This window comes from Dendropsophus ebraccatus, chromosome 2, assembly GCF_027789765.1.
Source record: "Dendropsophus ebraccatus isolate aDenEbr1 chromosome 2, aDenEbr1.pat, whole genome shotgun sequence".
NCBI classification, from domain to species: Eukaryota; Metazoa; Chordata; class Amphibia; order Anura; family Hylidae; genus Dendropsophus; species Dendropsophus ebraccatus.
Genome location: NC_091455.1, coordinates 77,258,528 through 77,282,675, shown reverse-complemented (window position 1 = coordinate 77,282,675; position 24,148 = coordinate 77,258,528). Strand labels below are relative to the sequence as shown.

The window sequence follows — 24,148 nt, the reverse complement described above, 5'->3', positions numbered from 1 at the left end:
GATTTTCTGTATAAATGATGAATGAATTCAGGGCTGCTACATCAAGCATATTTGAAAAAAGTACTACAGGCCATCGTTTTGTTTGCCTCTTGCATGAATATTCTCCCACCATCTCATCCATTTTGTCTACACCTCCTTTAGTTTTATTGTAATACAGGATGATTTCTGGCTTTAATTTTCTGTCATTGCTGTCAATACTGCAATTGTGATGCATGGTACTGAGTAAAATCACTGATTTCTCCTTCTTTGCTTTGTAAGATACCAAAGTCGCTTTGTTATTGAATCCAAAGACACTCTCATAAAGTGCTCGCTGACGATTGTGTTTCAGTGCTTCTGGAATTTCTCGGCGGTTTGCCTTGATAGTACCAACAAGTGTAATATGTTTTTGAAGCAGAAAATTGCCTAGTTCAACATTGGTGAAATAATTGTCCATGGTAATGTTTCTACCTGAACTGAATATTGGAACAGCAAGAGTTTTGACAATTTCAGACCCCAGATCCTTCTGTGCTGGTGCACCAACCTCTTTGCCACAGTAGATTACGCCATTTATGCCATAATAACATGCCGAATCACACATCCAGAAGATTTTGATTCCATATTTGGCTGGCTTGCTGGGCATGTATTGTATGAACTTGCAGCGTCCTCTGAACGGTACAAGTTGCTCATCTACTGTAACATTAGCACTAGGATTGTAAAGTTTGGTGCAATTTTTGATAAATATGTTCCAAATATAACTGATAGGGGCTAATTTGTCTGTTTCAAACCTCAATGCACGTGTTCGCTTATCATCAAATCGAATATGTCTTCTAATTTCCTCATATCTGTCCACTGACATTGTCGCCTTATAGTGTGGATCAGAAAGTGGGTCCAGAAATAATTCTCGTATAGGAACATCATACGATTTTTGACTTCCTGCCAGCAGTAAAAGTCCAATGTATGCATAAAGTTCCTCTTTTGAGATATTTTTCCAGGACTTATTTTTTGCAGAAGCAATACGTCTTCCTTCTAGGTTTGAACATAAAAGGACCTCTTCTGCCATATTGTCAGAAAAAAAAGTACAGAATACGTCTTTAGGGGAAAAGTACCTGGGACTTCCCACGGCTCCTTGAGCCTGTCTCACAATATTATGGATTGCAGTACGTCCGACTAATGTAGGTTTACTGTCCCAAAAAAATATTCGTTTTGGATGTTCTACTTATCACTTCTTGAGGATCCACTGTATTCACTTCTTCATCATCAGAAGAAGAAGAATCACTTGAGGATGTTTGATTCTCTGGTGGCAGGTACTCGTCATCGGACAAAGATAGTTCACTTTCATCATCACTTTGAAACATAATTGCTTCAATCTCTTGGTCAGTCAGATGCTTGGTGGAAGACTGCGCCATTGCTGACTAGATGTTAGCAAACTATGAAAAAAACAATGAACACAATCAAGATTGTCCACTCTTTGCTTGTGTGTGACACACTGTAAGGGTAATGTGCCCCCTCCCTCCTCTCACCCTCAGCAGCTCTTACCTTTTATACTTTATTTTAGGTGGTGTACAGTTCTCTGGATGTCTTTAGCTCAATAGCTTTACCATTTGCAGGCTTCTTAGAATCAGAGAAACTGAAACTGAATCAGTCTTCCTCTCAACATCTTATCTTATCTCAGGTCCTTCACAATTAGCTCACAGTGTATACTGTCGTCATTACTCTATACACAGCTCATTACTGTATTCCGAAGGACCTGAGATGATGTTATGGCCTTACCACTCCCTCACTCCCTCACAAAATCACATGACATCCTCATATGGCATTATCCACACCCTGGCCCCCCCACCAGCATTACTGAGTACAAATAAAGTAACTTGAGACACAAACACTACTGAGAAAATGATAAAATATACATGGGGGCCTAAAAGGCCCCCAACACGTACAGATGTGGTTTTCACAAAAAAAGCATTGTTACACCGAAATGCCTATGAAAAAAATTATATGAACAACTGGATATTACCAAAAACGACTTGAGGATTACCTGGAGTTTCAAAATTCTAACTTAAGTAATTTTGCAGATAATAGCAAAAAAGTAAGCATGGGGGCCTAAAAGGCCCCCAATACGCATTCTAGGGTTAAATTGATTGATGCACCAAAACACCTCCCTTTAAACTCTTGCCTCATCCTGACCCTAGTGTTGGAGTCTCTGCATACTTTCCTATCTGTGGTTCCTGCCCGTGGTCCTTGCCCTGTGTCTGCTGCCCATGATTCTTGCTCTGTGTCTCCTGTCAGTGGTTCCTGCCCTGTGTCTGCTGTCTGTGGTTCCAGACAGTAACTGCTGTCCCTGTTACAGCTGTAAGTCCTGCTGTGTTTTTGCAAGCCTACCTGCCTACCTGGCTCTAGCTGCACCTTTCCCGCCACCACTAGCAAGCCAAGCCAGGGGGTCACCTACCACAGCAATTCCATCCCACTTTGTGGTGGGCGCTGGTGAAGCCCCTTAGGGTCCTATTACACTGAGTGAATTTTAATGATTAACGACTAAAGATAAACGATTGCAAACAAGATTGTTTATCATTAACCTGAAATCGTTCACCATATTACACATACGATAATCGTTAGTTACAATTGTTACTATGATCGTTATTGCGATCGTTACTATGATCGTTTATTCCTTCTTTCCGATCCCAGAAAAACAATGAACAATGTGCAATTACACTGAACGATTTGTGAAAAAATGCAAAACTTGAGCGAACGAACGTGGAATTACAGCGAACGATTAGCGAACGATAATTTTAGGTTCAGATCTATATCTATGATCAATGACATACGAACGATTTTCCCATCGTTGTCTGCAATTACACAGAACGATTATCGTTTAAATTAGAACAATTTAACGATTTTTCGCATGATAATCGTCCCGTGTAATAGGGCCCTTACGCTCTGCTCCCTGGTGTGGCTTATGCCATCGGTAGTGGTGGTAAAGCGGATCCACGACTCCAGGAGTTACACCAATGTTAGCAAGTCAAAGTATTATTAGTGTTGCAGATATATCTTTTAATAAATGACAAAATAATGATTTTAAACATCATACTTGAAAAGGCATTATATAAAAAAGCATTTAAAGAAAACACACACACATATTTAAAAACCAGAATGATCTTGGAGAGTAAATCCTTAATGAGTTCACAGATAAGTAATGTATAAGATTTATTGTCTCTGGATTGATGTTAGTTCACAGACCTGCTGCCCCAGCTAATTCTAGTGCAGATTTCTTAGATGTCGTAACATAAAATAAATCCGTAGGACAGATTTATCCCTATATTAAGCATGTCCTTAATTTGCATTCCCAGAACCTTCTGTCTGTTTGGGATTTTAAATTGCCTTTTAATCTAACATCTTTACTAAGGTCTTTGTTGTGTCCTGAGATTCAAAAATGTTTAGCCTCGGGTAAATGTAGATTTTTTTGTCTTAATTTGTCTTACTTAAAGAGGTTATCCCATAATTAAAGTTATCTCCTAGTAAGAGGATAGGGAGATAACCAGATGATTCGTGGGGGGTTCTACTGCTGGGACTCCCACAATTTGTTACAAAAAAAAGTGAAAGGCCCTGGGAATAACCAAAACACACTGCAAATTCACCCTATTGATTGTCTATGGGGCTTCTGAACATTAGCTGCGAACAGCAGGGGGTTTGTGAAATGGTTGTTGCCTGGGCTCCTTGGAACCATTTTCTTTCTACCTGTATTTTTTAATGGACATCAGATAAAGATTAGATATTTTATCTGGAGTTGGTGAATTGATGAGTGCTGCAGTTTTCTTTTTTTCGGTTTTTACATACAACATACATTATATCTGCTTATGCATGTACTACTTTTAATGCTCAATTATTTGCACTATAATCTATTTCCAGCATTATCTAGTTAACCCCAAGTATGTATCTATCTATCTATCTATCTATCTATCTACAGTATTTATATGGTGTTGCTGTGTCCTCACTTACCTTTCTGCAATTTATGCTAGGGGCTCTAATTTATCTCAGCATAGCAGTGAAACCTTTAACAAGCTGCAATTCACATTACAAATTGTTTTTGACTCATAATGATGTACTATTCTAGAATAAATGCTAGATTGGTAAGGCAAACAGAAATGCTACTAAGAAAACTAGTAATATGTTTCCAAGGCTGAAGACATTCAGGACCCGTGTATCTGTCTATTAAACAAAAATAAGAAGTAACCTTGTTTTTTGTATAAGTGACGGAACTGCAATTTTCCAAGGAAAGTACACAGTGCAATAATACATTCTTTCTAAACTGCTTCACATACACCACTGAAAATCAAAGTTAGCTTAGACTAGCTGCACACTGAATAGTTGCAGTTTTGCCTATACATGTTGTTGATTATTTTGCTCATATTGTAAAGGCTTCCTGTACTTGAAGATACCTGCAAGCTTTTTTTTTTTTTTTTTTTTTTTTAAAGTAAATCTAGCAATACTATTTTCTCAAGAAAGGTCAGGAAGGGCTTATTGTATTTTAAGCCATGGGATTTTGATTCTGAACCAAAAAAATCTTCAAATATTAGATTTTGTACTTTGGGTTCAAGATGAGTTTGTAGAAAAGAGTGACATAAAAATCCGACCATCATAGGGCAGTCACGTAAGCAATTTCTTTTGTGTGTGTATGTGTTCCTGCATTTATTAAGCACAATCCTAGAAAGCAGCATAATACAGAGCTTTTACATTTCTATTTTGCTTTGTGTCAGAGATGTCATCAGTCATATATAATTGGATTGAGATTACTTACAAAAGAAGATTCCATTTATCTACCCCTTGGCATATTAGTATTCTGCATGCAGCAAACTCCTTAATATGTTTAACATGATTATTTTTTATGTTCTAGACATGGTTAATTGAAATGAATCACACAGTGCTCAAGTAGCTGTTTTATAGATTGTCCAGGAATTTATACAATATGACTTCTTCCTATGAGGAGTGGGGAAAAGATAATCTGAATATCGACATTAGAATTAATGTTGCCAATTACAAATACATCTCAAAAGTATGCATAGTTGTGAGAATGTGAAGTGAAACAACTCCTCACAATTTAAAAAAGTTCATTACAAGTAAGAGGGGGAAAAATCTTGTAAGGCATTACCTTAAATGAATACTCCGACCATTTACATTTTTTCATATAGTACTGGGGTTGCATAGAAAATAATTAAAGATGCGTGAACTTGTCTTTCATAGGAAGGATTATGTAAAGGCATTCATGTCCGTGTATAGTATATAGGGAAAGATAGAAAATTTCAGGTGTTTTGCCTACATTGTCATAGTTTATCCTTTGGTAAAGAGCCAATGAAGTTCGTTCTTTCTTTCTTTCTTTCTTTCTTTCAATGAAGTTCGTTCTTTCTTTCTTTCTTTCTTTCTTTCTTTCTTTCTTTCTTTCTTTCTTTCCTCCTGCCTATCTAATGAATCTATACTTACCTGTCTGCACTCCCCAGTGTTCTTTTCCATGTCTTCAGCTTCCAGCCCACTCAGGAAATCAATGACTGTGGAAAAGGGACAAGCTTAGCCACTTTACCAATCTCTTGCCGTGGCATTGTCCGTTCTCAGTCAGTGATTGGCTGATTGGGCTGTCACTCCATGACTGACTGAGAAGGGACAGTGCTGCGGCCAGTGATTGGCTGAGCGGGCTGTCATTCTTGTATCTCGAGAGTGAGAGAGGCGGGTAAAGGTACAGTAGGAAGCAGTGATGTCACTTTCAGGTGCTCATTGAAGAGGATGGCCTTCATTCCACCTTGTTTTGTGTTTTGCTAATATTTCCCGATCCATGTTGTTGGTGGTCAGCCTGGTAGTGGTAGATTCCCTGCTGATATTCTCACAGCACACTTGCAAAAGACAAAATGATGCCATATGGAAGATCCCCCCCTTCTGTGAGCAGGTGTTCTGGATGACACATGCGGGACCACTTGGCAACCCCATAGCCTTTGGTGGTGCTATGGATCCCTCTCTCTCCATAACACCCTGAGATGGAGGTAGGTGAATGCTTGGGGTATCAGTGCACACAATCTCCTCTGGTGCCTCCTAAACTACCATTTTCCCATCAGGGAAGGGACCTGAGAGAAGTTCCTTGAAGGATCCCAGTGCAAAATGAATCATCACCGTGGAGGGCTGTGTGGTGAAAAATTTGTGGCCACATTATTGACCATCCATGTCAACACCTGCTTGCACTGCTCTGGATTTATTAGTGGCATAGTGTGCATCCCTGCTAACTGAAAGCAGTAGCCAAGGATACTGCATGAGCGGTGTTCTTGTTCCCCCTCAGCAGCAACAGGCTCTCTTACAGCAGGCCCATGGCCTCTGCCTGCACCCTTATCACTATGCCCACATCCTCATCCCTTTCCTTTAAAGGGAACCTGTCACCCCCCGTGCCGGGGTGACAGGCTCCCGACCCCCCGTTAGAGCCCCCTATACTCACCTGATCCCGCCGGGTCCCGCTTCTGGATCCGGTCGGGTGATGAAGATCTCAGCCGCTGCAGCCCGGCGCGCGCGCTGAGAGATGAGTCCAACGCTCATAGAGAATGACGGAGCGCTGGACTCTCCTGTCATTCTCTATGGGTGTTGGACTCATCTCTCAGCGCGCGCGCCGGGCTGCAGAGGCTGAGATCTTCATCACCCGACCGGATCCAGAAGCGGGACCCGGCGGGATTAGGTGAGTATAGGGGGCTCTAACGGGGGTCGGGAGCCTGTCACCCCGGCACGGGGGGTGACAGGTTCCCTTTAATCTTGCACAGTATACAAATGTGTATAGACTGTATAATTCTGGCACTATACTCCATAATGGATTATTGTTTTTGTTATTTTATTTTATTTATTTTTCCAAAAGGACTTTTGGGCTTTTATGAATTACTGACGATTACTATCTATATACCAGAATCACCATTACGTATATTACTGGTATATTCTATGAAATGCCCCCCCCACACACACTCATACTTACAGACTACTAGTCTTGAAAAGGACTGTTGGATGTTTTTGTAACATAATCGCATATCTAACTGACCACACTAAGAGCTGATACAGCAGCACTTCCTGTCAGTTAACAGACCGCACGTGAGCCGAGGATCAGATGACCTGGGTCTATATACACCCAGGTCACCTGATTAAAACAGCCAATCACTGCTATGCCAGCAGTCAACATGGCTGCTGCATATCAGGATCTTCCCCGCATGTTTGTTGGCTGGTTAAAGAACTTCCGAGCAGCACAATACCCAAGCGAATACTGTACGAGCATATTCACTCATCTCTAGTTAGCAGCATAGGTACTGTCTTTGTAAGCAAAAATACAACCGTAAGCCTTTTTTTCTAAATAGAAGTCATATTTTGTGCAGCTTTTGAGACAGCTATTCAGGATTCTTCAGTCTCGTCCTTTAATGCTTAAAGCATACTTTCTGCTAACATGCTGTTTCATTCACTCATTGTTTTTCTCCCATTTACTTAATTCCTAATAGAACATATATAGTTAATATATTGTATTGTGTTCTACAATAAACATGTGTAGAGAACAGAATGTGCTGATGTTTAGAGGGTCTTGGCTCATAAAATGGGAAATATCTCATCTCTTTTACCCCAGGGAAGGATTTGCAATGTTATTCCATCCTCATGGATTTACTTTCTTAATACTCTTTCATATGAAGGATTATATAAAGGCATTCATGCCCGTGTATACTATATAGGGAAAGATAGAACTTTTCAGGTTATTTTGCCTACATTGTCATAGTTTATCCTTTGGTGGAGAGCCAATGAATACATTTAGATTTTTTTTTATATACAAGTATAAAGGTCCTAGTAACATAATTCAGCACTGGCAAATGCTAAAGCTTTTCCTTTATAACATTACAAACTTTCTTTTTAGAAGAATTGTTCAACTGACAACTAAGAATAAGTGATTCAAATATAAACTAATATATTCATATACAGCAGTAGCATGATCACAGAGTGGGAAAATGTGTTCAATCATCCACATCTCTAAGGCAGCTACTTATATTGTCTACCTTAGTGCAGGTTAATGTTAAGTGATCACTGTCATTTCCAACAACTTCTCTACATGTGATAGCCTATATGATTCCTAACGTATTTGACCTTAAATAATCCCTTACCCCAGAGAAAAGTACTGAAGCCTGAGCCACTAGATCTTTCTTCTTTGGAATTTGCTCTTCACTTTGTGTTGTAAGGCTTAGTCTATCTCTAGTAACAGAAAGACCAGGATTAAATATAGCAATAGGGAGTGGGGCTTTACTACTTTTATGTGTACGAAAAAGATAAACAGTAAGCCTCGGCTATGCACATACAATCTGTGTGCCTGTCTCCTTCCTTCAGAGGATCCACACTGTCACTAAAAGGTGAATCAAGGCTTCCCCTCGTATCTATGACCACCTATTAAGTTCTAGGACGTGTTGTCATCTGATTGTAATCCCCTCTCACCCTCCCTTCATCATCAATAGCAGCACCAGCAGCAGTCAGGTGCTAAGTGGAACTTTTTTCTTATTTTGATTCTGCAGGTTTTTTTAAAAAAATTCTGCTTACATAGCACCTTTCCAAAGCACTGGTAAACATTTTCTCCTTACCCATGCTATCTATAGCCCCAAAATTGGAAAAACATTTTTTCTATAAAAAAAAATTACCCCACAATAATATCTACTAAAATGATCAGATAAAGTGCTGTTAACTTTTTCTACTAAAAATATATGACATATTATAGCAAGCTGTGTAAAAAAAGCAATGGTTCATCTACTATTTTTAAATGTGTATATTTTTTAACATCATTTTTAAAATTATCCTTTAAATTTATTTCATAGCAATATTAATTATAGCCAAAGCATTACTTATCTTCAACTAGTCTTGAGTTATAGTCTGCATCCCAGGCCAAATCCCTGTAGAATTGGGAGTCCAGCTATCAGCTATAATTCATGCTATAACGCTATAAAGTTACTCATTTCTAGGAATATTAATTATTTTATTCTATATGTAAACTGTTGAATGATGTCTGAAGATGGACATATACTTTAAATGTTTATTTTATTCAAATACTTATCAACTTTCAACTATAGTTGAAATAGTCTAGCTATTATGTAATTTATTTAATATAAATAATATCAAGAGCACAAGAGATATAAAGAGTTTTTCTGTCAGTTAGTATAACTCCTAATGTCATGGTGACTGACCACTCATTAGGGCATTTAAAGTGACATTGTGAGACTAGCCATAGCTAGTGGGAGACACATTAGTAGACAAAGCTCGTCTGTTACTGTGGCAACCGTGTGATGCCTGAAGCTGTGTTTGGTTGCCTCAGCAACTAGACTGTCCTGTCTGACATTGCATCTCATCTGAGTGCAGTTTCCAGTCTCCACATTACCTTTATAAGGCCTGGTTGTCATGAAAGTAGTGAGCATCCTAAATGTAAGGGCCCTATTACATGGGACGATTATTGTGCGAAAAATCGTTAAATCATTCGAATTTAAACAATAATCGTTCTAAGTAATTACAGGCAACGATCCAAAAAATCGTTTGTATGTCGTTGATCGTTGATTTAGATCTGAACCTAAAATTATCGTTAATTGTTCGCTGTAATTCCACATTGGTTCGCTCAAGTTCCCCATTTTTTCACTAATCGTTCAGTGTAATTGCACATTGTTCATTGTTTTGCTGGGATCAAAAGGAATAAACGATTATAGTAAGGATTGCAATAACGATCGTAGTAACGATCGTAACTAATGATAATCAATCTGTGTAATATGGTGAACGATTTCAGGTTAACGATAAACAATCTTGTTTGCGATCGTTTATCGTTAGTCGTTAATCGTTAAAAATCGCTCCGTGTAATAGGACCCTAAGAGTTTGAAGAGAAATATTGTACATGTTCCCATGCTTGTACATGTTACCTAGATTTTGTATTCTCAAAAAACAATGTTGATTTTTTTTGTGGGGTTCTGAAATTTCAGGAACATGAAACAAAATATGCACATGTGATTTCATGTCGCCTTATAGCGGCAATAAAGAAACTGCAAAGCACTGAAGTCTTTAAATACAACCGGGGGGAGTGCGCAGCAGTATACATCTCTCCTAGCCTACCAATCAAATTGGACTCATTCACTTCATTAATCTATGGAGTGAAGAAGTCATATGTTCTGCCAGCTGGTGAGATGTGAGCACTATTGGGCACTCCCCCAAGCTACAGTATATGTCAAGATCACAGGAGGCCTCAGGAGTGAGACCAGGAGCAATCATGATGACATGTCATAAGTTATTGCAACTGACAGTAACAAAACAAATTTGCAAAGGTAGTCAATGTTTGTTTCTTTACATAAATTTTTTGCTGGCACACACACGTGGGGGTCGTGAGTTGTCCCAAATGGGGCTATGATTTATTCTATTTCTCCTCTGATGTTTTTGCTTGAGTCACAATCAATGTGTTGAGAAGAGGGGAGACAGGGGGCGCTTCCTTGTGTAGAAAAAAGTGACCAGGTGGATGGAAGGAAGATCTGACAGGGATCCACTCACCTGGGTAGGTTGTGCGAATATTAGGCACAACTCTAAATGCAGCATAAAGGGGTGTACTCCGCAGCTGTACTGGGGGACATCACCACCGACGGTGGGAGAAGCAAATGCAGAAGTATAGTCAAACGACTACAGGACCGAAGACCAAATCCACACCAGAAACGATGAGCGCAGGAGTATATACAGTTTGCACACGGCGGTGCAACCAAAAGTTATCCAAAAGTAGATGGCGTAGTAAATCAAGGTTCATTTATTGCAACGCGTTTCGGCCCTATATTATCTAGCATGGGCCTTTATCCAAGGATAAAGGCCCATGCTAGATAATATAGGGCCGAAACGCGTTGCAATAAATGAACCTTGATTTACTACGCCATCTACTTTTGGATAACTTTTGGTTGCACCGCCGTGTGCAAACTGTATATACTCCTGCGCTCATCGTTTCTGGTGTGGATTTGGTCTTCGGTCCTGTAGTCGTTTGACTATACTTCTGCACAATCAATGTGTTGACTGTGGGGGATTGTCCTCAAGTCTTATCGGCTAAGGCTGTGAGCTTACATGGGCATTTCATCTGCTATAGTATGATAATCTAAAGAATGACTATTAGCCCTGTTGAGAATATTGTGATATTCAGAGGGGATAGAACAGTATATGGAAATATTTTACACCTTTTTGTTTTGGTGATGCTCCAAGTGCTTTATCGGAGGTCATAATCAAGGGTGTGACCCGTATTTTGTATCTGACATGTATCTATAACTCTGACCCCATAACTCTGACCCCATATTTTAACCGGTTATCTTACCGTGATCTGATAAGTCTCCTGAGGATCCCAGTTTGTAATACTGGTTGAAACGCGTCGAGACAAGAGACAATATATAAACCAATAATATCTGAGATACCTATGAGATTACATTTATTTAGATGTGCCTTTTTGTAGTATTGGAATTTTGTTCTTTTCTCTTTTAAATACTTAATAAAATTTTTAATACGTGGTTATGTGAAAAAAAGCATCCATCCACTCAATTTCAACATTGTGTGAACAGAGCCTTTCTGTGTTTTCAATCCACTCCTTTTTTTGGTTGCAATATAAGGACCACAATACTGACTGAAATATACGTAGTGTGAACCCAGCCTATCGCTGTGCAGGCAAGGATGCTGAACACACCCAGGTAGGTAGCAGCTGCTTCATGCTTATGCATGCTTCATCAGGTCTGATGAAGCACAAATGTGCATAAAACAGCTGCTACCAACCTGAGAGTGTATGTTCAGCATCCTCACTTGCACAGGGATATGCTGCATTTTATGCTGCACGCTTGAAAAAAACAGTCAGTTGAAGATATTGCTTTGGGCCCTGTACACTGCTGAGCCCAGGAATTGACTGTAACACTTATGTGGGCATATGAGCACAAGATTCATTTAATCCAAGATTGCTGTGTAAATTGCTCATCCAAGGTTTACACAGGAAGAAGATTCTAGCACTCAGCTAACGAATGTGTGATAGCTTATTTGTCAGCTGGTCATTGGGTCTTTTACATCAGGACTACCAGTCATTTGGGAGGTCCCCATAGATTCTCTGAGCCTATTAACGATGAATATAGATCTTCCTATGTGGATATAGGGAGAAATCTATTAATCAAACAGAAGCCATTGAGAATGGCTCTGATGGCTCAGATGGCATAGAAGTGATGACAGGTCCCAATTATGAGTTATATGTCAGTCTTGTCTTATGTTTATCATTACTATTTCTACCAACATCTCTTTTTTTATCTTAACTTCAGATAACCATCATCCATTTATGTTAATATCAGGAAATCTTTTATTTACTTTAATTCACATATTTTTATTCCATGTATTTTTATCAACTATTTAACTGTGCTAAGAGCTGACAAGTGACTGACAGTCTAAGAGCAACTGTCAGTCAAAGCAAGTAAATAGTTTTGTAATGATGAAAGAGATCTTTAATTAGAGGGAACTGCAGACTAGCTAGTCATTAAAAAATCTATTTTGCACAATGTCTTGTAATAAACAGGCTGCTTTGTCTTACAATCAGTGACATACACCTTTCCTCTTATATGATTTCTTTCTACATCTGTATTTTTTTTATCATGAAGTATCACTAACCTTTCTATCATGTATATTGTACTTTTCATAAGGCTGCTAGTACACATCTCTGTAAGCAGAGCTCATTTATAGTCTTCACAAGGCACAGTCATGGGTCCAGGTTACATGATAAATCTCTGAATTGTCTGTGTAGTCTATTACTGCTATCAGCCATTGAATGCACATCTCCTATTACATGGAGAGATATGTGGCCAATCATTTTTTGCAGGTTGGAACAGCCTGATCAGCCAGTCAACCAGCTTTCTCTTGTCAGCTGATCGCCAAACCTATTACACAGGGCGATGTCTGCCTTATGCCCCTATTACACAGGATAATGAGAGGGAGCAAGCAAGCGCCTACTTGTCAGGTCAGCGCTCGCTTCCTCCTCGTTCCCTGCTCGCTGCCGAAACAGAGAATGCAAGACCAAAACAAAGAGTCCAATCTTCTTCATTGATTCTTTAAGTGTGAATAACCTTGATTCATTGTAAATCCTGAGTGTTATTCATTACAAGAAAAATATTATTTAAATAAAACCCCAAGATATTTACCGTTTTAATATGGTGTAATTAGATATAAGTGAACCTTTCAAAAGTTTGGTTTGACAGGTTCATCCGAACTTAACCTCAAAGGAGAAGTCTGGGCATAATAAATTTTGAGATATATTATTTCCCAACAAAGGTTATGATTTCTAATAGACTCTTATTATGGCAAATGCATGTATAGTGCATTTTCCCTGCACTTACTACAGCATGCAGTGTTCAGTTCTCTGTAAAGTTGGTGATGTCACGTCACATGGACTGGAAGCTTCAGTCAGTACTGTTTCTGCTGCCATCCGTTCATCTGCGAAAGGGATCACCCCGTCCATCTTCCGCTAGTTCCCTGCACCTCTCTCCATGCTGGCATTCCTTGGCATTGCTAGTTCGACAGCCTCCCGATCTGTCTTCTCCCCGCTCCTTCTGCCTTCTCTCCCCTCACCGGCCTCCTCCAGCAGTCCTTGGTGCCGCTAGTCCTTGGCTCCTGCTACTCCCTGCTACTTCTGCCTCTGGCCTGAAGCATCTTCTGGCACTCTTTTCCAGCCAGCAAAGGTAGCGGAAGACAACGGGAGCTGACGGCTGCCAGACTAGAGGTGAGCGGGACTGCTGGTGGCGCTGGGGCATGGGTGTTGGCGGCCTGGGGAAGGTGCAGAGAGCCGGGGAAGTTACTTCTCAAACAATGCTAAAACAGCTTAATGATTATAGGCATTTTGGTGTTTTACTGTGGTTCACAAAGTTTTCTCATGTATACTTACCTGTCCATGGTCCCTCGGTGTCCTCCTACTCTGGTCTCCAGTTTCCCGCAAAGTAGCGAAAACCGAGCCAATCACTGACTGAGATGGGACAGCCACTGATTGGCTAAATGGGCTGTCACTGAACAATGCAGCAAGTGCTGTAGCTTCACTAATTGTGTAATAGTTTGCTCAGGGAACTAGCAGGAATGCTGGGTGAGGTTAGAAGCAGGATTTGAGGACTGTGATGAACAGCTGAGGAAAATAAATGCATTCTGGAACTTGTAGTACTGAGCAACTGCTGAACTGGTACTTCCATGAAATACAAAACTGAAGCCTCAAAAACAAATAGATTGTTGTTTTTTTTATTTTTTTTTATTACCTGATGTTAGAGTACCCTTTAAATTAGCAAATACAAACCCTAAAGACATAAAGCAAGATAGTAAGAAAATCATGAATTTTATATAGCAGAGATGAATTATTCAAATGGTATTCTGTTTGATTCCTATGAAATGGGATTCAAATGGAAAACAAATGAGCCATACCCCATTGGACACTATATGAAAATACAAACCTCTTCATGTATAAAAGCAACGAGGCTTAAAACAAAACAAAAGCTGTATAGCCTACATGCACTGCAGGACATGCTCTATACCGTAATCTGGACACCTCATTTAAAGGCCATAAAGTGAATACGGAGGGTAGTTCGGGTTAAAAAAGACCTTTGCACCTAAGGGAAATTAGATTTTTCCCTTTTTTTAGTAATCAAATTGAAAATTAATAATGGTCATTCTTATTGAATACAATATATTATTTGGAAGTGCCCTGAAAACATGCTTGTTTATAAGAACAATGCGAATGTCTTATATTCAGTGTCTCAATTTGTTGCCTTGAACCAACCCGCCTCAGACCTAGAACTTGAGGCTTTTGATACACTTTGAACATTACCTTTCACTTCCTTGTCCAATTCTCTTTTATGAACTTCTATCTGCATATATAATTTTCTTAGTTAATGACCTCACATAATTCAGAAAGGTCCATTAAAATGAGTTCTTTATTTTTAGAACATTTAGAAGATCGTTAATTGAAAGGTTAATATTACCTTGTCCATTTTACTTCCCTCTGGCTTAGAAACTTTTATTCATTTTTCTTAGCTCGGTTTACCACTCAGAGCTACTGTATATGTCACAAAAAGTCATCTTGTCAGGTAGAAAGCAATTGCATTTACAATCAAATCTATACATTCAAATAACTATATTCTTGAGATATAGTATGTAGAGGGCGGCATCATTTTACAGTCTTTATTAAATCTGTAAACCGATTGCTACATAGCTGTTTTAATTCTGTAGTCGCCTGGACTGCTTCATCTTTTGAGTTAACAAGTACTACAAATACTTCTGAAATTACGTATGGTGTCCTTCCCACAGGGTAGTAGCATATAGAGAGTAGCAGTGATTATACATATTAGAATAAGAGCCCTTTTAAAAAGTTTTATTCCTTCCCCATCTTTATTCAAGGTGAGAAGAGCTAGCTTATTTTTTCTAATAGTACTTTAACCCCTTTAGGACTGGACTGATTTTGGCCTTCAAGACCAGAGCCCATTTTTTAAACCCAACCTGTCTCACTTTATGCGGTTGTAGCTATGTGATGCTGTAACTTTTCTTTCTGATTCTGAGATTGTTTTTTGTGACATATTTTACTTTAGGTTACTGGTAAATTTTGGTCGGTATGCAAAAGAAAATTATGTGGAAAATTTCATTTTTTTCATGAGAAAAATTACAAAATTAGTTTTTTTCTCATTTTAAATTTTCTGTGGTCACTGCACAGGCTTAATAATGTAATAATTTTATTGCCAGCGTGATTACGTCCGTGGCAATACTAAAGATGTGTACTTTTTTTTTCTTTCCAACATTTATTATATTGTGGGCTATGGGGATTATATGTGAATTTTACTTTATTTATTAATTTTTTTTTTTTGTGTGTGTGTTTTTTTACACTTTATTTTATTAGGATTCTCCCTTCCCTTAGCACTGTAGGTTCTGTGATCGCACTGATTGCAGCACCTATAGGGTTAACTGCCGAGATTCAGGCAGCGCCCGGATCTCGGCAGTTAATCTTATAGGTGCTACAAAGAGTGCGATCACAGCAGCTATAGTGCTAAGAGAAGGGAGAATCCTAATAAAATCACTGGCAGCCGGGCCTCCCTGTGGATGACATGGCCAGCTCCTGCGCCCATGTCATCCCTGTGACATACCGGCATGTCCATCTGCCGGAATTCTATGCAGAGTAGGATGTGCTGGTACGTGATTCAGTGGGAAGGGGTTAAAGGAGAAGTACTTTTTTGTTTTGAAGGCTGGTAACATAACCAGTCCTTACTTACCTCTCCCCGTGCCTGCTATCCACCGCATGACCATCCCTGGGACCCTCGCCAGCTGCCTGTCCTGGCTGATGGACTGACCACTCAATCATATACAAAGACGCACCATCTTTCAATCTGGGCTCTCGTGTCTAAAAAATCAGGATTGCTGAATAATAATGTATCCAAACAAATAAAGTATGAAAGACTCAACAAGAATATAGTCACTTGAAACTTGCATTGATTTTTTCATGAAAAACAGCATTTTCACCTATTTCAAAACTTCACAATGAAAAATAATATCACCCACCAGTGCGGATACAATAAAGGGGCTTCGTTTTCATGACCAGCTGGGACACTCTGTGTATGTATCCGCTACATCAGAAGAGGCCTGTAGCTGGCGTAGTCAAGCTATGTTTAGGAGGAGTATCCCTCCTTTCTCAATGTCATTAGACAGGTGAGACCCACCACCAATACTTGGTTTATTGTGAAATAGTTATTTCACAACTGCCATAAAATGACATCTAACTCAACAAAGAAATGTCTGTTGGAAATCTGTTTTCTCTGATTCTCCTGTTCTACCTAGATGTAAACCATATCTCTACTTGCCCTCTACGAGTTCCATGTATAAATGTTAATCAGACTACTGACATGTATGTCATTAAAGGTAGTAAATCTCGTCCATCTGTAGGTGGCAAATTTGTGAAGTTTTGTGTTGTTGTTGTTCTTAGAAACCACACCATACATCTTTATAGGGAAGCATTTTTTACTGTCGCAGAGCTTCAAATCTTCTGCATAACCATTGAGATACATGCTAAAATTCAGGCTGCCTGGAGCTCCCATTAGTAAGAGCTTATAACATATGGATTTACACAGCTTACTTTGAACTAAATGGAAGCTCATAAATCTGTATGCGGTTAGTCTTCCTAATGGCAATTGCAGTTAGAATTTTACCTTAGTGATGGCAAGCAGGAGATTCAAGCTTGATCAAAGAAAACAATAATTTACAGATGTCGGCTATGTTCACACAACGTAAATTTTCTATTAAAGAAGAAGTCCGCCGAAAATTACACTTATTACAGGAAATGCTTATAAAGCACTTTCCATTGTGTGCTCTGGTAAATTGGGATATGGGAGCGCATATGCAGTACCGGTCAGGACTATCTTCACTGACACCGGCCGGGTCACAGATCGCTCATATAATATATATATATATATATATATATATATATATATATATATATATGCTATCCACAGGATAAGCTATCCACCAACCAGCTGTTTTGCTCCTGCACTACACAGTGGATGGGACCAGAAGCAACCACAGTGTAGTGTTGCGGACCTTTAACAACAACAGTCACCGTTCCATTAACCCCTTAACGACATTGGGCGTAAATTTACGCCCTGATGCCGGTAAGGACGTTCAGAGCGGGGCCGCGCGGCGACCCCGCTGTGAACCGCGGCGGTCCCGGGTGCCGCTTGTAGCCCGGGACCGTAGGTATTAGCGGGCATGGTCCGATCGCCGTGCCCGCTAATACAGTAATCAGATGCAGCTGTCAAACATGACAGCTGCATCCGATTACCGGATTCAGCCGTTCCCTGGTGTCTAGTGGCGGAGATCCCCTAGGGGGGCTTCTAGTATAAGTGTTAAAGTAAAAAAAAAAGTGTTGTTAATAGTAAAAAGCCCCCTCCCCTAATAAAAGTCTGAATCACCCCCCTTTTCCCAGGTTATAAATAAAAGTAAATAAATAAACAAACATGTTTGCTATCGCCGTGTGCGTAATCGCCCAAACTATTAATTAATCACATCCCTGATCTCGCACGGTAAACGGCGTCAGCGCAAATAAATCCCAAAGTGCAAAATTGCAAAATTTTTGGTCGCATCAAATCCAGAAAAATTGTAATAAAAAGCGATCAAAAAGTCATATATGCGCAGTCAAGGTACCGATAGAAAGAACACATCATGGCGCAAAAAATGACACCTCACACAGCCCCATAGACCAAAGGATAAAAGCGCTATAAGCCTGGGAATGGAGCGGTTTTAAGTGACGTATATTTGTTGACAATGGTTAAAATTTTTTACAGGCCATCAGATACAATATAAGTTATACATGTTACATATCGTTTTAATCGTAACGACTTGAGGAACATATATAACAAGTCAATTTTACCCCAGGGCGAATGGCGTAAAAACACATTTCCCCCAAAGAAACAAAATGCTTTTTTTTTTTCAATCTCACCGCACTTTGAATTTTTTTCTGGTTTCGCAGTGTACTTTATGCAAAAATTCAGCCAGTAATTGCAAAGTACAATTAGTGACGCAAAAAATAAGGGCTCATGTGGGTTTCTAGGTGGAAAAATGCAAGTGCTATGGCCTTTTAAGCACAAGGAGGAAAAAACTAAAACGCAAAAATCGAAATTGGCTCTGTCCTTAAGGGGTTAAGTCTGCAGCATAAAGAATTGGGTCCTGAGGCCTTCTTTTTTTCTGGAATTTTCCACACCAACAAGAACTACACATGGTCGACGCTCACCTCTAATGACCACAGCTTTAGCTTCATGAACCTCAGATATCCATTCAAAAATATTGCTTTTAACTGCCTGAAACAAAAGACCTTTTTAATCTATTCTATGAGTAGAACAGTCTTCTTAGATACTGTAAATGCACTGAATGGGGCTCCACATTTTTACTTCTAATAGTTTTGCCGTGACTACCCTCTTTTCACATAGGCCTTGACCAGGTGACTGAGTTCACTTTTTTACATAAGGGAATCTTATGATTTCTGTGCTTTGTGTGTATCTTGAAAACAACGGGTGTCATCTTAGGAATATTTTCTGATCTTAACCGATTTTTCTATCTCACTATTACTTTATGCATAGTCAACATACTTGCCCAGACTGACAACCCTGATGTTCTTTTCCTTCATTGCATTACCTATTTAGAACAATATTACAAACTCATCTGGTGTGAAGGTGTTTATTTTAGTTATCCATGATACCTTGGACAGGTCTACGACTTCTCTGAAAAGAATATGTGCCTCTCACAAACACCTTATGCAAAGTGCATTTCATACCCTATTCTTAGGAGACACTCGAAGGGAGCATAATGACCCTTAAAGAGGTGCAAACGTTATTCTCCGGTACACCCACACCATTAACATATTGAAATGATCTTGACTTCTACTTATGTCCTTGTCCACTCTCCACTTACTGTATGCTGGGCGTATTGTATGCCCATTTCAGGCCATTATGTTTATGTGCATAATTTTCTCCATAATCCAACAGCCATTAAGGTGGAGGCTTAATAAAGCGCTACTGACTAATACTCACCTTATAATGTAACATTTTTCTATAATATAAATGAGTGTTTCATTGAGATACATTTTAATCTATTTATCCTATTAACTGAAAGGGCTGTTTGTGTGCTTGTATATATTGTATGTTCTATATGGTTTAATGATTATATATTGCTTTCATTTTATTTAAGTTATACATTTCAGGTTCTATTTAAGTGTTGCATTTGCCTCCTTTTCAATAGGAAAATGCTTGTGTTTTTCTTTCTTGCGACATACGTTGTCTATGATTAATCGCCATTTGCAGTCATAGACAGATTAGATTGCTTCTCCTGATCCTCACTAAGGCTTCGTGCTTTTATGAAATGATTGAATAAACTACTGCTTATGTCAAGATTTTAATGGCAAGTACTCTCTACATCAATTGCAACTGTAGGCCCATATAATATATTCTATAGCTATTATGTTTAGAGTATAATACTCTGCGTAAGTGGTACTTGGAGAATCCATTTATTCAGCAATGACATTTGACCAGTGTTTACCACTGGAGGTTACAAAATGCAGATAGGGCTGCATATGTGTTTTCACCAATGTTATGCATTAAACTTATTAAACAGATAAACAGCTGGTTTTAGTACAATTTCTGTTATTGCTTTTTTATTTACAATGTTATTTTACTAAGTTTTTCATTTCTATTATCGTTGTACAGAGGAATATGTGTCTGAGATGATCTATTTCCTCTTTTTTTTATCTGTAGGCATGTATGTCACTCAAGTAATTGCCATAGATAAAGATGATCCAGCAAATGGAAATAATGCCAGGTTGGTTTACAGCATCCTCCAAGGACAACCACAGTTTTCTATTGAGATAAAATCAGGTAAAGAAAAAATCTGAATAGTGATCTTTTTGAGTTTTAAAAGGTTCACACACAAAAAAAGCAAACAACACCCCTGGAGAGGTCAAGGCAAACACTAATATAGGATCCCTTCAGAAATAATATGAGGCCATGGTCACACATAGTATTTTTGTCAATATTTTAACAAAAAAATAATATTTGCATTATGATCATGATAGACGACCATCATCTGCAAATAGACATCTTTTTGATGGCCACGAAATCCCGTAGTGTAAAGACTAAGGCTATGTTCACACAACGTCAAAAATAGAGAAAAGGCGTCCAATTCCGCTGTCTAAAAAACGTCAGTTTTTGCTGCAATGCGGTGGCAATGCATTGAAGTTAATTGGAAGACGGATGTCCAATGCACATAATGTATTGAATAACGGACGTTTTTACCGCAAGCGTCAAAATAATGAAAATGATCATTATTTTTGGACGTCTTTTGCAAACAGCGGAAGTTTTTTATTAGTTGTTCACACATTTTTCTTTTGTCACCATTCTTTCTCCGTTTTTACTATTAAATTCAATTGACTTTTCAATTAAGCCACACACAAAGGGCAATTAGTAACGCCAAACTAGAATAATCTACAAACACCAGTCATTGCACTAAGGGGAGGCCAGGCGGCTAAATAACGTCCATTATTTTAGACTCAAAATGAGGGACATCATTTTAAACGGAGCTGAAAAAAACGTTGTGTTAACATAGCCTAAAGGTGCAAATCTTTCTATAATAGTTTTTCTATTTCAGTTTCCACTCCTGGTTTTGTCTGAACAGTCAAGAAAATACTGTCTAAAAAACTAAACAAAATACTGTGTATGAACACAGCCAAAGTATTAACAGTTGCATAGTGTAATGTAATGATAAAACTAAAAAGGTTGCATTATGTCATATGGATATAAAAGGGGTATATCTTCCTCTTGGGGCTAATCTCAGTTACTGCACAGAGTATGTCTCTAAGGTTGCTCTCACACATGGCAGGTTTTTTTTTTTTTTGTTTTTTTTTTTGCCACTGCAGTTTTTGAGCCAAAATTAAGAGTGGATTCAACAGGAACATAAATTATATAGGAAGGATTTAAACTTCTGCTTCCTGATACAGATCCATTACTGGCTTTGGTTCAAAAACTGCAGTGGCAGTTTAAAAAAAAATGCTACTGTGGGATGTCAGCGTAAGGCTGGATTCACACGCTGTAACTGTGCGGCTGTATTTTTTATGCGGCTGTAAATGTGCGGGTGAAACTCCGGCCGTGGGAAAAAATAGACATGCGGCTCAAAACATACGGTCATTTACTTGGAAATCTGGTTCAACTAAAAATAACAAATAAAATGTTAAGAAAGTGATGGAAACACCTCTGGATGCATCTGGGAAAGCAGGGAACACAGTTTACATGAATCGCTATTACCGGGGGTTTGCGATCCTCTGCACTATAGCCGATGTCTCTCATGGTTAATATATTGAATTAATAAAACACATTTTCTGTCTAATAAAGTCCCTTTCATTGTTCAATAATTAAATGTAAACGATTCCATCATTTTGCAATTAAATATACTGTTAAAATAAATATATATATAAATAAATGTATATTTATATATATATTTATTTTTTGACAGTATATTTAATTGCACAATGATGGATTCGTTAGAATTAAATTATTGAACAAAGAAACTGTATTTATTTAAACGAAAATGTGTTTTATTCATGAAATATTAATTAGTACAGAAAGCTCTATTAGCCGGTAATTCATATGCCGGCAATAGAGCATTCTGTACTAATCATCACTTTACTTTAATGAAAACATCAAATGTTTCTTCTAATTATGTTATGACAATAACATTATTAGAAGAAACATTTAGAATTATATGTGCGCTCAGCTGATTGGCTGTTCGGCTGAGCGCACATATAATGAGCCGGTCCGCAGCACAGTGACTTCATTGTGCTGCGGACCAGCGAAGAGGACGCATCGGGGTGAGTATAGAGCTCTCCCCACCCCCTCCCCGGCACTGCACCCCTCCCAGCAAGGAAGGGGGGGTCAGTTAACCCCTTCCTTGCTGGGATGGGTGCAGTCTGACATCAGTCTGGCCCCCAGGGGGTTAAGGGGGATACGATACATCCTCCCTTAACCCCTTGGGGGCCAGACTGTAAGCAGCGATCTGTAAAGATGCTGCATACTGTAAGGTGCACAACACCGCTCACAATGATGGGTGTTGTGCTCCTGTTTGTGTGTTTTTTGTGTGTTTCTCCCTTTTTGTTTTTCAGATATCGGTATCCTGTGGATTACGTCGGATTCCGTGGACTACGTCGATGACCAGCGGTTGTTCTTTGAATTTTTTAAATAAAATGGTCAATGAGGGGTGTGGGGGTGTTTTTATTTGAATAAACAAATTTGTAAACTTGTGTCTTGTCTTTATTTCTTTACTTTTTAGACTTAGTAGTGGAAGCCGTCTAATAGACGGAATCCATTACTAAGTTGGGGCCTAGTGTTAGCCGGTATAAAATGGCTAACACTAACCCCCTATTATTACCCCAGTACCCAATGCCACCAGGGGTACTGGGAAGAGCCGGGTGCCAGTGGTCCCGGAGCGTCAATATTGGCGCTCCTGGACCGGGCGGCAGCAGGCTGGTAAGATTTAGGCTGGGGAGGGCCTAAACCAATGGCTCTTCCCACCCTGGTGTTACCAGGCTGCTGTCGTTTGGTTTTTAACCCGGCTGGTTATAAAAATAGGGGGGACCCTATGCAAAATTTTTTTTAAATAAATAAATAATTAAAAAAAAACGCATAGGGTCCCCCCTATTTTTATAACCAGCCGGGTTAAAAACCAAACGACAGCAGCCTGGTAACACCAGGGTGGGAAGAGCCATTGGTTTAGGCCCTCCCCAGCCTAAATCTTACCAGCCTGCTGCCGCCCGGTCCAGGAGCGCCAATTTTGACGCTCCGGGACCACTGGCACCTGGCTCTTCCCAGTACCCCTGGTGGCATTGGGTACTGGGGTAATAATAGGGGGTTAGTGTTAGCCATTTTATACCGGCTAACACTAGGCCCCAACTTAGTAATGGATTCCGTCTATTAGACGGCTTCCACTACTAAGTCTAAAAAGTAAAGAAATAAAGACAAGACACAAGTTTACAAATTTTTTTATTCAAATAAAAACACCCCCACACCCCTCATTGACCATTTTATTTAAAAAATTCAAAGAACAACCGCTGGTCATCGACGTAGTCCACGGAATCCGACGTAATCCACAGGATACCGATATCTGAAAAACAAAAAGGGAGAAACACACAAAAAACACACAAACAGGAGCACAACACCCATCATTGTGAGCGGTGTTGTGCACCTTACAGTATGCAGCATCTTTACAGATCGCTGCTAACAGTCTGGCCCCCAAGGGGTTAAGGGAGGATGTATTGCATCCCCCTTAACCCCCTGGGGGCCAGACTGATGTCAGACTGCACCCATCCCAGCAAGGAAGGGGTTAACTGACCCCCCCTTCCTTGCTGGGAGGGGTGCAGTGCCGGGGAGGGGGTGGGGAGAGCTCTATACTCACCCCGATGCGTCCTCTTCGCTGGTCCGCAGCACAATGAAGTCAGTGTGCTGCGGACCGGCTCATTATATGTGCGCTCAGCCGATCAGCCAATCAGCTGAGCGCACATATAATTCTAAATGTTTCTTCTAATAATGTTATTGTCATAACATAATTAGAAGAAACATTTGATGTTTTC

At 39.4% G+C, this 24,148-nt stretch overlaps 1 protein-coding gene across 2 annotated transcripts in view; it reads left to right on the top strand.

Annotated features, from left to right (window-relative positions):
• LOC138783296 (cadherin-19-like) overlaps window positions 1–24,148 on the top strand; it is a 107,688-nt gene that overhangs the window by 28,757 nt on the left and 54,783 nt on the right. For both annotated transcript variants that reach the window (XM_069957833.1, XM_069957834.1), the window contains one exon: window positions 20,289–20,408. In XM_069957833.1, the coding sequence (XP_069813934.1) occupies window positions 20,289–20,408 (120 nt within the window). The remainder of the gene's footprint in view (window positions 1–20,288; window positions 20,409–24,148) is intronic.